Genomic DNA, 15,378 nt, shown 5'->3' with positions numbered 1-15,378 from the left:
AGTATTCTAGCTACAAAAATGTGAAACAAAAGACCAAGAGACATTCTGGGCTTTGAGTATAGCAGAATCTCCTGCAGGGAGAGAGATGACAACACGTGGTAAAAGCTAGAGATCCCTGGCACCCACAAAGCTGACCCACCTGCGTTCAACCAAGACCATCTGCATCGGGACATGAAACATGAGGACCATGTACGAGACAGGTAAGACAACCCAAGGGCAGCAGGAATGAAAAGATACGACTTTGCCCTGCTTGGCATCAGCAAAACCAGATTGATACAGTTCGGTCAAAAAAGACTGGCTCCAGGAGGAATGCTTCTGTATTCTGGACACAAGAAAGAACGCCCCACATACTTAGGAAGTAGCACCAAAGCTAACACCTGCAGTCAACGGGCCAACAGAGTACTGATTGGACGGGAAGCCACTGTCCCAGAATTATCACAGCAACCTTCCACTCAAAGAGAAAGTGGATCAACAGGAATGTGTACTGACTGATGGATGGACTATATATACCCCCAGGAAGGGTAGTAGGCATAAATATGAAAAACATACAATCGTAAATAAACCATGTGACAGATACAAAAAAACTCTATGAAAAGAAGGCAAACATTTGTATCACTGATGATGATTAACTAGGACAATATTCTAGGCATTACAGTCCTGAACACTGGCTACCTGTCATGGGTGCAAGTTTAAGTTTGTAAAGTAAACTGAGCACTCTGTAGGGTGTGGACATTGGTATGGGAACACGGCAAGAATAGGGCCTCTGGCGGTCTCAGGGCTGGATCTCGATACTCCAGCCCAAAAAAAGATCGCAATTTGGAGTCCACCAGGAGGTGCCAGTATGTACAAATTACCAGCACAAATTAGTCAGTACATGTGAAGGCAAAGGTGTAAATTAGGACCATCAGACTTTGGAACAATCAGTCTGACAACAGGAGGGGGTGATATCCGAGATGATGGGGGGTGGTGGGGCATATGTAAGGATGGAGAGAGATACTCCTCGAGAAGGAACAGTGAAGGCACGCTTTATAGCGCCCCCTACAGCCCTGCAGAATGGAAGAGGGGCAGCGCCTAGATGCAACTTCAGAGACCGTGGGAACTAAACACTGTGCTCTCCAAGTGAAATAATAAACACATCCCGCGCTTTCCAAGTGAAATACGCAGCATTTTCAGATAGCGGTAAAACTGTCTTGCGAGCCCAACTCCCCCCTCCCGAGCCAGGAGTTTAGAGGGAAGTCATCACCCCAGGCAAGCCATGTCCGAGAGCGCCAGCATTGTCCGGGACATCCCGGGAGCAGTGTCTGGGAAGTGGCAGCACCCCTCCCCCGCAGCCTGCCCAGTGAACACAGCACGTCCCCCCAACATCACATGTGTTTACTCTGGTGGAGGGCTGAGTCTGGGCGGCGGCGGCGGCGGTGGTGGTGGTGGTGGTGGTGGTGGTGGTGGTGGTCACCCACTTACCGTTCACGTCCGCAGCAGCAGCTGTTCCTTCATCTCACGGGCGGGGGGCGGCCGCAGACAGGCCCGTCGGCTCCGCAGACGAGGGGGTCCCAAGCGTCCCTTAAACCCCGTTTCAAGCAGGCTCCACAAACTCCTGATGGGCCAGGCAGAGGCGTCCTTCTCCGGGCGGCAGCGTTGTCTGTGACAAGAAGGGTGAAACTAGCAGAGGAAGGTAGAGGAGGGGAGCGGTACAACTCAGCACAGCACAACCGGGGGAGTTCTTGTCGGGAAACTGGCCCGGACGGCGGGAGGGGGCGGGAGAGGACACGGACGGCGGGAGGGGGCGGGAGAAGACACGGACGGCGGGAGGGGGCGGGAGAAGACACGGACGGCGGGAGGGGGCGGGAGGGGGCGGGAGAAGACACGGACGGCGGGAGGGGGCGGGAGGGGGCGGGAGAAGACACGGACGGCGGGAGGGGGCGGGAGAGGACACGGACGGCGGGAAACGTGCACAGGACAGCGAGGGGGGCGGAAAGGCACACGGAGGGGGCGGGAATGGACAGCGCATCTGAATTCACTTTCAGTGAAAGGGGAGGGAACAGAAAAAACGTAACTCCGCCCTGGGAAAAAATCTCGGGAACGCCCCCGAATCTGGTCCGGCCTTGACGGACAGATCCGGCACTCAATGGCTAGCCTCCATTTATGGAGCTAGCCAATGAGAGCCGGGGGACGTTCCCGAAGTGCTTATTGTCGACATAGGATTTCACCTGCGCTGAAAAGCTGCGCAGAGCGCAGCCTTTGTCAGGCGAAACCCAAAAATGTCAAAGGATTTCTTAATGGCTCACATATCAGGCGCACCAAAGACAACATTTATTTGGTGCTCAGAATAAATATATTTAGAAACTTGAAAGTAGCAATATGAACTGTACAAGAAAATAACCACAGACCTGCTCTACATGATCAGGGAATAACTGGCTTACTTCAATTCACAAGCAAAGTTAAGATGAACGTTTTTGGGTGCATCGTTTTCCCATTTTTATTTCAGGGAATGAAGTGTGAGGTTTAACAAACAAAAGTACAAATTATGCAATAAGCGTCCCCAAGGAAACCACCACCTCAATACCTAAAATCGTGTGAAAATAGAAAAAACAGAGTTGAATAAGATCTTCCCGAAACAGCACACAGAAAAGGACAACTTTGGAACTCAGTGGCCACTGCTGGAACATGACGAGGACCACATAAGCACTGTTCACTCACCAAGACTTCTTTAAGCGCCGTCAACCTATGAGCAGTCCCTTTTGGAAACACTGCAATGCGGGCAGATCGGCAATGGTATCGGCATGAGACTAGAGACTATAGTGCCCGAGCAGGGTTGTGTTCTCTTACTAAACTAATACACCACATTGATCCCTTACTCCCTGTGTATACAAGCCACGCTAGACATTTCACTTGCACACATTCTTGTCACTAGCACTTTATCAGCTATAACCACTCTGCAATATTTAACTCTAGCACTTTACTACATCAAATCACTTTACAGCTCTGTATGTATGCCACTTGTTGCTGCTGCTATATTTTAGACGATTGCACAAATTGTTGTTTTTAAACAATTTAAATGTATATATTCATGATCGAATGTATTTGTTTTCTCGTGATCAGAATATTGGAAAGATTTTAATTAAATAAATAATAAACCTTACAAATACCAATATAATAGGGATGACATTTCCTTTTATAGTTGCTACTTTACTTTGAGTCCAAACGCTCTTTCCCTTTAAACTTGCCAGAGTCTCTGCTATAAACTGCCGATTCTGTGCACCTGTTCTGCACACATATGCAAGTGTCACATACAGCACATTACCATCCCATACACATCTTTGCCAGTTTCTGCACGAAAGGAGGCAATATGCATCAATTTCCGATGGTTTGACCGACAGCGGTGATTAACAGGAATGATCCACTGAATAAGAGTAACAGAGACAGCATAAAGCTAATGGTCAAGCAACTTTTCTGGGGCTCATGAAACCCAAGGGTAACCAGTCATGCTATGAGGCAAGTACTGCTGTTGTACACAAAGCCACATTAGCCAGATACTTGCAAAGGTCAGGAGGTGCTAAGCTAAAGAGCTGATTGCCCGAAAGCTCTCCGAGCACAGCAGGTAGTGTCATTTGGATTGAAGACCTTTTCTTACACTGGCCAAGAGTGTCCTAATGTTTGAGCAGTCCTCCACTGACCCCATCAGTCACTTAGACAAGTGTCTCTGGGCTATCAACCACCTGCAACTGAAAAGGACTAGATGTTGATCAGCCATTTACTTGCCTGATCAACAGAGTTTAAATCCGGCGCCAGGTGCCTTGGTCAAAACTCTTGTGCGTCAAATTCAATCAACACCTTGTTTCTTAATATTATAATGGGCCGGACGGCGGGAGGGGGCGGGAGAGGACACGGACGGCGGGAGGGGGCGGGAGAAGACACGGACGGCGGGAGGGGGCGGGAGAAGACACGGACGGCGGGAGGGGGCGGGGGCTTGTTATGTCAGGTGTTCCTAGACATGTGTACTCCGCCTTTATTTATTTTGGAGCGAGGAGTTGTGGAAGCATATACGATGTTGGATTTGACAATCACAGCTTTGTTTACATACACCGCTGAAAAAACTCCCTTTCTAAATAACGGGTGTTTTCACGCACTGTAATGACATATGCCAGCATTTAGCAACACCTAAAGAGGGAAGGTTAATAGGCTTGGCTAAAATTTGGACGGGGGATAGTTCCCTATTCCCATGGATTGGAGTGGAGGTAATTTTTAGCTGGCGGAAGCTGAAATGCTGGCATTTTTGCTACAATCTAAAATCTAAATCGGATATGTAAAATGTACTCAAACGAACGACCTCAAAAGGATGAACAGCTGATTTCACCTTGCTCGCTTTTGAACCGTTGAACTTGAATTTGCACAGTAGTGCACTCTGACCGAAAGGTACGTGAATACAATATCCAGCGAGCCCCGGTCTCTCAATATCTTTTCACGTTTATGGAGTACCTACTGCGCTTTTTCAATCCATTTTGCCTGTTGCTCACAGCCAACCATGTTTATGCGGTACTGCTCTTTTCTAACTTACATTAATATTCTGTTACTGTTTCACGCCGCACCTCACGTTATTTCACCTACAAAGTAACCCTTGTTCTATTTTCTCATATTTTGCACAGGACGAGGCGGTGACACTTTGTTCTTACTGAAAGGAAGCGTGTTTGGACACAAACATACCCCAAGCCAGACCCCTCTTTTCACAGAACCAGTCCGGCATAAATCACTGTCAACTGCGACTCTGTGGGGAGAAGGGACCCGGGCCGTGCCATCTGCTGGTAGAAACACAGAAGAGGCGTTCCTTGCTTTTGTTTATGTGTGTATGTTTGCAGTTTTTTTTCTATTTCACGCCGCCCCCTCAATCTATATTGCATGTAAAATTGTGAACAGATGGGTGGAGAGGAAACCTTTCATCAGTGCCATCCATATGGGAGATACTGGATGTTTGCTTTACCATATCAGGTTAAGAGTACTCTTGTATTGCAGTCAATATGGCGGTCGTGGGTTTTAAGTGGGCAGTGGGATTCAGCGACTGCTGCTCTTTCACTCAATCATCTCGGATTTATAAAGCACCGCCACTCACCCGTGGTTGTATCCAGAGAAGACACGGACGGCGGGAGGGGGCGGGAGAAGACACGGACGGCGGGAGGGGGCGGGAGAAGACACGGACGGCGGGAGGGGGCGGGAGAAGACACGGACGGCGGGAGGGGGCGGGAGGGGGCGGGAGAAGACACGGACGGTGCAGTCAATATGGCGGTCGTGGGTTTTAAGTGGGCAGTGGGATTCAGCGACTGCTGCTCTTTCACTCAATCATCTCGGATTTATAAAGCACCGCCACTCACCCGTGGTTGTATCCAGAGAAGACACGGACGGCGGGAGGGGGCGGGAGAAGACACGGACGGCGGGAGGGGGCGGGAGAAGACACGGACGGCGGGAGGGGGCGGGAGAAGACACGGACGGCGGGAGGGGGCGGGAGGGGGCGGGAGAAGACACGGACGGCGGGAGGGGGCGGGAGGGGGGCGGGAGGGGGCGGGAATGGACAGCGCATCTGAATTCACTTTCAGTGAAAGGGGAGGGAACGGAAAAAACGTAACTCCGCCCTGGGAAAAAATCTCGGGAACGCCCCCGAATCTGGTCCGGCCTTGACGGACAGATCCGGCACTCAATGGCTAGCCTCCATTTATGGAGCTAGCCAATGAGAGCCGGGGGACGTTCCCGAAGTGCTTATTGTCGACATAGGATTTCACCTGCGCTGAAAAGCTGCGCAGAGCGCAGCCTTCGGCAGGCGAAACCCAAAAAGGGGTCCGGTCTCTTACGACCTGCTACCGGCCGATCTCTCTGACCGACTCTAGTGCCAAGATTTTAGGTTGAATTTTATTGTCCCGCCTCAAAGGCTGGGCACTTGCAAATAACTTCTTATCAGACGTCCAATTTGGTTTTTGACATGGTGTAGGGATGCCTGAGCAATCCTTAAATCTCCAGCTAACCTGGGGGAAGTATGTGAAGGCTAAGAAAGGGTCTGTCCATCTTGCTTTTGTAGATGTATCCAGTGCCTTCGATCTTGTGAAATGCACCAAGTTGTGGGATTTAATGGTTAAAATGGGAGAGGAACATGACTTGACACTTCTCATGCATTTGCATCAGGATCTTATTGTCAGAGTCCATTATTGTCCTGTAGGTGAATGCTTCCCAAACATAAGGTCGACCAGGGGCGTTAGGCAAGGCTGCATCCTGGATATAATGTGTGAATTATATAAATGGCATTAGTAATTATCTAGTAGAAAATAGCAAAGATGTACCTCGCATGGGCCAAAAAAACACTTTATTATATGCAGATGACGCAGTTTTGATTGTGCGTAATGCAAATAGACCTCAGTCCCTTTTAGAATGTATATGGAGGATCCCGACGTTAAAGTAAACTTCTCGAAGTCTTATATAATTACATGCAGACGTCCCTGTACCAAGTCAAAGACCTGTAATGTGAGGGATTTGTTTTATTAACGGTGAACATTTTTAACTATCTAGGGTTTTGATTTAATCAGCTATTAAGTTGGACGCCTCTTTCATCACTCAGATGTCAGATTTTTTTTTCACAACCGTGTTTATTAGAAGTTCAAGCAGATCAAATGTACAGTCCCCCAAAATCAGGAGAACACGTCAGTGGGCAATATACAATAGAATATACATACAGCCCAAACTTTTAACTAGCTCCCACCCGCCCCATTATCCCCCGTAACTAACATTCCCCACTACCCACCGCTTATCCCGCCCTAACCCTATGCACGCAGATGTCAGATTTTTAATAGGAATATTGAGCCTATTTTTAGATTCGCCCACAAGTTCCAAAACAAATCAATTTTCGAAATGCTGAATCCCTACAAGAGCAAGTGCATTTCAGCAGGTGTATATGGTGCTGCCCTCTGGGCAATAAGATAAATATCATACAACGTGTAGAAAATCCATTTTTGCTTACACTACTTTCAGTTCCAGGCGGCACAGCTACCTTAATTGGTCAGGAGGAGCTTGGGAGCCAGATTTGGAAGATCAGATTAGATTAGCCCCTTTATTATTGTGGGTTAAAATATGGTCATCCCCAGAGGCCGGCTTGATCAGAAATTCTATTTGATACTAGATAGGGTGGACCAAATACAATCGTTAAAGTATCTGAATGTCACTTTTGACAGCCTCTGTCTCCTTGATCTTTACAAATCCCCTCATACAATTGGCACTAACCATAACTTACGCGTTAAAGAATTGTTCTTGGAGCACTGTCTGACTAAATGCCTATATATGCTCGCTAGGCCAAGCAATCAATTGATGATTTTTTAACAGAGTTTTATATAGTGGGAACTTGACCCGTGGGTACCGGATATCAGAGCGCTTTACACAAGCACAAGTTGCGTTACATGAGGACACATGAATTTCTTTGTTAGGCACAGGGAGATTAAGTGATTTGACCAGAATCACAGAATGTTGCGTATCCTGGTCGAGGCTCGAACCCGGTTCCCCAGATTTGAGGTCCATCGCCCTAGCAGTTAGGCCAACTCCTCTCCCTTAATTATGCCCAAGTCTCAAAAACCCATGGCATACAGCCTTATCTGAGCTGGATGATACCCTCTACACATCGCCACTGGCTAATCTTGTTTAGTCTTTGCACTTGAAATTTGCTTTTCCTTCTCTGGGGTCATGGAATCAAGAATCAGGTGTGTGTATGATAATACCTCGACCTAAAGCATAAGCACTTATTTCTGTTTTGCCCTTTGTATCAAGAGCCAAGACACAGTTTTCGGTGCTGTTGCTGTGAATGGCTAATGTGAGACAGTACAAGGATGGTCTACTTTTTTAGTAGTCCCCAGGCTCACTTGAAATGTTTTTGGGGTTCTTAATTTTGTAAAATCACATTTGGAGGCGAAATGGATTTTGATGGTTATTCTCGAACATTAAAGTTTGATAGGATTCAGGACACCTGCTTAGGATTTTTTAACATGTTATTATAAAATCTTTACATGAAAAACACATTGTATATGACCCTTTCACAAGATAACATTTTAGATTATGTTTTATTATCTTGTGTGTGCTTTTATGGCCAAATAAAGTTTACTTTGAAATTGCTGCTGAGGTATGGCATTTAGAAAAGAGACCTCTTAGAAACAAGCCACATCTACTGACAAATAGAAAACATGTCCTAGGTCCAGTTCCAGTTTGTTTGGCTCTACTGACAAACAGGCATAACGACTGAGATTCACAAATGATTATCAATTGATTAGGGTATATGGGAGGAAGGCACAAGCAGGTTGACCTCAAACAAATCTTTGGTATAAGTCTCTAAAACCAGCAACAAGATGGCACTGATCACACTGGGAATCTAAGAGTCTGAATACAGAGAAACGAACATAGAAAAACCATCCAACATTAAAGGAATAGATTTTTTTTAAAGATGCATTAAGTCAAACAAAGCAACACATGTAGGCGTTTATCCTCTCCAGATAAGGTTAAGGAAAATTAGACAAAAAGGAAGACGAGGTTGCCGGGCTCACTGTGCCGTACTTAACATTCATTATTAAAATGCGGATATGCGAAAATTATTTCTAAAGATTTGTTAGGATGGATGGGAGTTGAAGGCCTGCTCACCTGAAGACAAATACAAGAGGAATCGGAAGGTTTAGTATACAAATATTAACTAAGACATCCGATAAAAATATTGAATACATAATAATGCAGAGTTGATACCTTCTGATGATTTTGAGGAGTCCCAGCTTCTGCAGGTAACTTTGAAGGGTCTTCTGGCTTACTGAAAAAGAAATTAATACAACACTGATAAATAAAACTTCAGAGGCACTGTGAAAGATTGCTCATAGTCAAAGGTTGGAAACTCTGATTTGCCCCTGATGGGTCCTCAAGAGAAGGAACAAATACACAAACTCAGAAAACTTCAAAACAACTTTAGACAGCCTTTCAATCAATAGGCATGTAAACAAAACAACTTAAAGACGGCCTTTCCCATTATCAATCAGCCACCATCTGATGCAGGCTGCGCAAGACCATGCATGCCTCAAAGATGACTATCAACAACTAACCTACCACAGGGAATTGAGTGCATGAAGAACAACAACAGAGTTCTAATAGAAAGACTATATCAGCACCTCAACAAAGAATGCTCTCCAAAGAACAGTCCCCTTCTGAAAGGTCCCCTGTCCAACCTCACAGAAGCTAAATCAACAATTGCTTAACTCTCCCTCATCCACTTCTTCATACATAAATGCTTACTTATAAAAAGACAACTTAAATTTCCCGGTCACAAAGCATCTGTGATGTATTGAAACAACATACTCAAATACTAGTACAGCTTCTTTAAATTGCAAGCTGAGAACACTTTTCAGTAGAGTACTTTAAGCCTGTGTCAATACCCTTGTTTTTCGAAGTACAACTGGGTGTTTAAAGACTGTTCTTAGCACATATTGTCTGCAGGCCAGGAAGTTAACTGTCACATTTCTCATGTGTTTTTTTCTTCTCTTTCATGCCCACTACTGCTGCCTCTTTTTTTACATCTTTGGAAGACCTTGCATTTCACTGTACTTCAGTTTTTCAACTTTTTATTGCATTTGCCATAATATCTAAACATGAAATCAAATAAATCTTAGTATTAGGACTTTCAGAGGATTTGTATTTGGAATGACTATCAATACTGTGAAAGTGTAATTAAATACACTGTTCTTATCTTAATCTATATTAACTGCTTATTGTATGAACTTTTGGGAGTCCTAGGGCAGTAACTAGTTTCTGGACTTCAACAGCAACATTGAGAGCCCTCTACAACTGGTGTGCTGTGCTGAAGCTGTACCCTTCTGCTGGACCAAAAACGGACCAAAACTGAGCACCATGTACACCCCATTAGCCATTGATTTACAGTGTAGAAAAGTTGAGCAGTCCAAGTCTTACTCAGAAGAGTGTTGTGGATTACAAATTCAGAACTCAATAAAACAGAATAGTAGTCTATAATTCAATGTCCATTCAGTGTTTTTACATATAAGGAAAAGTACTTTACTCCTACAACACAATGCAAAACTATCCATATAAAATTCAGAGGGCAGAAACGTGGTGCACAATTGTCAGCATATCAATCACTGTGAGAAAGTCTGTATCAGCCTAGACTGCTTCCCAATGGTAAAGTGTTGTATCACAACACAGTCAGTGCAGGATTGGGCCTTTTACCATCTGGTGGAGTGAATAAGAGTCTCCCAAGACCAAGTTCATTATTGTTAGATTGATTGTAGCGCATAAAAGGGCCCCACCAAACATTGAAGTCCTCATTGCCAAGTCACAATCTTGCACTGCACATTGGTTGCTCAGCCAAAAGTTGGTCAGCCTGCTTCTGCAGGCTGATGGCTGTGCAGCTCTTAGTGGTGTGCAGTCCTGCATGGACCCACCAGGAATGGTCAACACTGACTTAGCCTCGGCCCAGGCGACAAGCCAATGTTCCCAGCTTCACATCTAGTACATAGGACCAAGCGCCAGCTAATTAGGTAGAATGGTACACATATTGGGGAGAGCAAGTCTCGGAGTTAGATGGATCTTCCAAGATGGTTCTTCCTGCAGCCCAAACCCAAAACCACCATCCAAACAAAGAAGAGAGCCAATCCCACTTCAGGGTATGCTTTAACAGAGGTTGGAGAAAGAAAACACTAATTGCCTTACATGATCTTACGGCAATGCAAACCCTCGTCTAGGGACTTTGGTTGATGAGACAACTGTAATGTGGTCTCTGTCTTCTGATGCCACACATTCACAGGTGTTTCATCTCCTCAAACGGAAACAGCGAAATGCAGTAACTACCTCTGTGAGCATCAAGCTGGCACAGGGACTTTCACTTTCTGGGCCTGCTACAAGACTTCAAGGTCAAACCATATTGCCTGTGGGAGTGGATACTTCCTTTGTTTACAGTGGGCTGTGATCACCTTCATCTGCTTCAGCTTCTCACATTCCTCTTCTCTATGGAGCCACTTCTTCATGCAAGGGCACCTCAAGCACCCATTCCCAGCAGTTAGCCCCTGCTTCCTTCATGAAAAGCCCTACGCATCTCTCCCAGGCAGGCTACAGTATTTGCCGGTTCCAATGCCCAAACCTGGTGAAGGAGGATTTGTACTCACAACAGTCAACCCTGGAGCACAGAAGAGTTTTTCGGAATCCTCTGGTTTGGGGAATTTGATTCAGGTGAAGTAATTATGTCACACTGACTGTTACATTGTGCCCCAAACTTATACTATGTATGCAGTTAGACTTACATATTCCACAAGTCCAATTCAGGAATGGGTTTCAAGAAGCTAATAAGTTGCCATGCAGCAGATGGTTTCCAAAACAAAAACAAGATAGGGAAAGCCTTCCCCAATTAACCACCAGTGAATGTGTTGTGGGGAAGAATAAAGTTGAAACAAGAACTGATCCCTCGGTCTTGTCCTCCACTCCCTGAAGTGTGAGTCAGTACAAATAACTTCAGGAATGTTTTGTCACAGATCACCAATCCACATTATCGCTGAATGCAGAGCACAAGATTCTCCCTGTCTCTCAGCAATGGTGCAAGGAGTTGTCCACCTTTTTTTTTGACAAGATATCAGGGATTCAGGATAGTGTGGGCTCTCATGCCAGGGTACTGGGTGCCCCTCTGGGGGTGTCTCCCTCTCTACCAAGCACTCCTGGTCCGCGGCTTACATCATTCTTGCCTGCAGATCCACAGCTGCAGGAGTCTCCACATCACTTCCCAGCTGTGTAGTTGGGGGTGAAGCAGGCGAAGTCATCAGACTAAACAAAACATCCCGACGACAAATGCTTGCAGACCCACTATTCAGAATCGGCCATAAGGTGCAGCTTGACATTTTCAATAGAAATAAATCGGTTTTCCATACGGCCCAGCAAAGGAGGCATACTCACTGCATGAGTACCCTTTAATCCAAGAACTGGGAGAGTTTCCAAATAAGAGGGACAAAATTATTTTTTGTTCACCAGCTTTTCTCGAACCAAATCACCAACTTTAGGAATCCGCCAGTTACCAGAATCAGCATCTGCTTCAGTGGACGAGGGCACATGATCTTTAGCCAGTATGTCACAGGTCTTTTGTAGTTTCTGTAACATTGTAGAATGGTTATGTCAAATGCTGCGGCAGCCGCCACAACATCTACCCAATTAAGGTCTGGAACAAACATTTTAATGCCAAAGAGCATTTCGTTTGGGGTCCGTCCACCCATAGATCTTCTAGGGAGATTATTAAGTGAACGTTGGACTCCGTACAAATGAGTTAGCCAACTCCTACCAGTACCTAAGACTCTAGCTGTCAAAAATTACTTTAAGTCACGGTTCATTCGCTCCACTACTGAATTGCCCTCAGGACTGTATGGAGACGAAAACCTCACCAGCACCCCCAGAGACTTCATTGCGTCCTTGTAAGCCATAGAGGCAAACACCAGAATGGAAGGTGCCACTGACAAATGTCCCCACAAAAACACGCAAATCTCTAATGACATTTTGAGCGTCAGCACTACGTTGTGACCATACCCAAAGGAATCTAGAGCACGAATCCACTGCAACCAAAATATGTTTATATGCAGTGTCAGACGTCAAAGGACCGCAGTGATCCGTAGTGATCAAGACAAATACAACCAAATGGTTGATTTGCAATGTAAAGCTGTGTATGAGGAGGATGTGTAACCATAGAGGGCTTAATAAGTTGACAAATGTCAAAAGAGAGCACATAATTAAGAGTCTGCCTGCATAAGCGCACGCCACCAAAAATGTTGTGTAAAAGAGAAACTGTCGCAGACTCCAGCATGTGCACAAGCCATGCCTTCAAGTGTTGCAATGATCAAAGGAAGTCTGCGGTCCTCGTTGGGAATCATCAGATCCCCAACCGACGAAATCGTTGCAAATGGAACTTGATCAGGAGATAAGTGATATGAATATCGTGAAGGAAAACCTTGTGGGAACTCGTTCCGTCCTTAGTCGCAGCAATAGCCGCAAGGATATCACTATCAATTTTAGTCATGGACCTAGTAACGGCTGCTATTGCACATGGGGCAACTGCAGATTTGGCTGCTTCATCAGTCAAAGAATTACCAACAGCTCTTGCTCCCACACGCTGATGGTCAAGAGTATGAGTAACATGTATAATTGTCAAATGTTCCTTAAGTTCGGCCACATGAACCCAAAGCGTTTTATGCTTTATTGCGCTACCTTTAGAGTCTCGATAATCATTCTGAGACCAAAAGAATAAATTGTCATTGGAAGCTTGTCCACTAGAAGGAATCACACACAACAAGGGTACATTTGGATCAGCGTATTCTAGAGCGAACATCAAAGCACGTAGCTCCGCCAATTGAGCCGTACAGTCACCAAGTGACTGTGTGCACCATGGAAGATTTAAATTCTTCATCAACAACTGAGCTTGCCACTATAGCGCAGGCCGCCGAATAAGCATGCTTAGACACAATGGCTAGCTGAGCAGAACCATCGGTATAGAGGATACATTTGTACTTATCAAGAGAAAGCAAAGACAATGGAAGAGGATGAACGTGTTCATATGGTAAAAAGTCCTGTGTCTGAAAAGAGGGATCAAAGACAAAAGTGACATCAGCCGATGTCAAGGAACTTGCCCATTGTATCCAACGGGGATGTAAAGCTTTAGAATATGTCGCTGCTTTCAAAGCAGGTACAGGCAAGACCAGAAGAATGCGTTTTCCCCAGGGCCACAGAGCATTTTTGCAGAATCACCAGCTGCACAACTGTCAAACTTTTGTCAACTGTGGAAAAGCGCATTTCCGCTGAGGTGTACAAATGCGATTTATAAGCTATTGGTACTGTGTCAACTTCATTGAACGTCAAATAAGTGAAACCTACAGTCCCTGGCACAATTCTTAAGACCAAGTTCGTAGAACTGTCACATGTTAACAAGAAGTTGGTAGTAAACAGATCAGACTGCAAAGACCGAAGAATTTCAGTGTGTTCCGGATGCCAGCTGGAGGACGAGAAAATGGGTTGCATCAACGCATAAAGCGGTTTAATACGCTGGGCATAATCAGGAATGTATGTCCTCCAAAGTTTAAAAATCCCAGCAAGTATTGCAGTTTTTTCAATGTGAATGTGATTGAATGTAGATGGAGGTTGCAATTGTGCACATTTTTCAAGAAGTGGGGGGCCAACCTCGTACCTTCATTATTCGGTTCGTATCCCAGGAAAAGCAACACCAAGCAGTCGAAATGAGATTTTGTAAAGTTGAATTTGTAACTCAAGTCGGCAAAACTCAGTTTGATACGATCTACGCCGCAAGATGTGGTATCATTTAATCATCCATCAAAAAGATGTCATTGACGTAAGAGAATGCCTCAGGATCAATAGCATGCAAATGAGACACTATACGTGCCGCAAAAGCGCCGGGACTATTCTCATAGCCCATAGGCAAACGCGTAAATTTTTTTGATTGCCGACCGCGGTGAAAGATATCCAGTTACTGCTTTCGGGAGCAAAGTTGTGACCATGAAATCCATTGGAAATATCCAGTGTTTGGTATTATTCACTAACGCAGAGCTGTGTGTGTTCTGCACTGCAAACGTACAAACGTGACTGTTTAAATGTCTGTAATCCAAAACTATACGATATGAACCATCCGGTTTCAATATCGGAAAAAAGGATTATTTATTGATGAAACACAGGGTTCAATGACACCCTGATATTCCAATTGGGTCAATATTTCACTCGTGTGCTTTTGCGACACGCTTGGTCGGGTATTGTTTTGGGGGGATTTCGTGTTCTGGTGAATCCTTATCCCAGCCCACTTGATTACGATACATAGCCGGGGCAAGAGCTAACGTCCATTACGCCACATAAGCTTGTTAGCCTCTTCCTAGACATAACGTGAAAAACTGGGGAGTATTACGTCCTCACCTCAGAAGAAGCTAAGACAAATGGTGGAGGCCAATAAGCCTCTGCCAACAAAATGTCACAAGAAGATTTAAGGTAGTCCCAAAAGACTTCCTTAATTGTGTGTTCAATATCACCTTCAATATGGAGGCCTATCTCATAAAGCCTATCAGGGTGTGTCTGCTGTTTCCACTGTTATAAAGGTGTCAGTTGCTTTCGCCTCCAGACGTTGGTGGAGTGCCTCCCGCACTAACTTCCGCTGCGCCGTCTAGGAGTGTTACCGCCTATGTCCAATAGAGAAGCAGTGTTCTCATCGTCTGAGGCATGCTTTGCTGTTAATGCTGCAACTTTTGTCTTCTGAAATGGGGCTCAATACGGACGTTTGGCTTTTACATGAAACTGGCGCTGCAAATCGCGTCGCTGTGGCATGGTCTTGCCTTGTCAGCGATCCTG

The 15,378-nt window shown here is 45.4% G+C and overlaps 1 protein-coding gene across 2 annotated transcripts in view; it reads right to left on the bottom strand.

Annotated features, from left to right (window-relative positions):
- The window catches only part of TDRD1 (tudor domain containing 1), a 2,637,228-nt gene that overhangs the window by 2,203,510 nt on the left and 418,340 nt on the right, over positions 1 to 15,378 (bottom strand). For both annotated transcript variants that reach the window (XM_078643866.1, XM_078643867.1), the window contains exon 6: positions 8,752 to 8,812. In XM_078643866.1, the coding sequence (XP_078499992.1) occupies positions 8,752 to 8,812 (61 nt within the window). The remainder of the gene's footprint in view (positions 1 to 8,751; positions 8,813 to 15,378) is intronic.

This window comes from Lissotriton helveticus, chromosome 5_1, assembly GCF_964261635.1.
Source record: "Lissotriton helveticus chromosome 5_1, aLisHel1.1, whole genome shotgun sequence".
NCBI classification, from domain to species: domain Eukaryota; kingdom Metazoa; phylum Chordata; class Amphibia; order Caudata; family Salamandridae; genus Lissotriton; species Lissotriton helveticus.
Note: the sequence above shows the minus strand (reverse complement) of the source record. Positions and strands in the feature narration are given on the sequence as shown.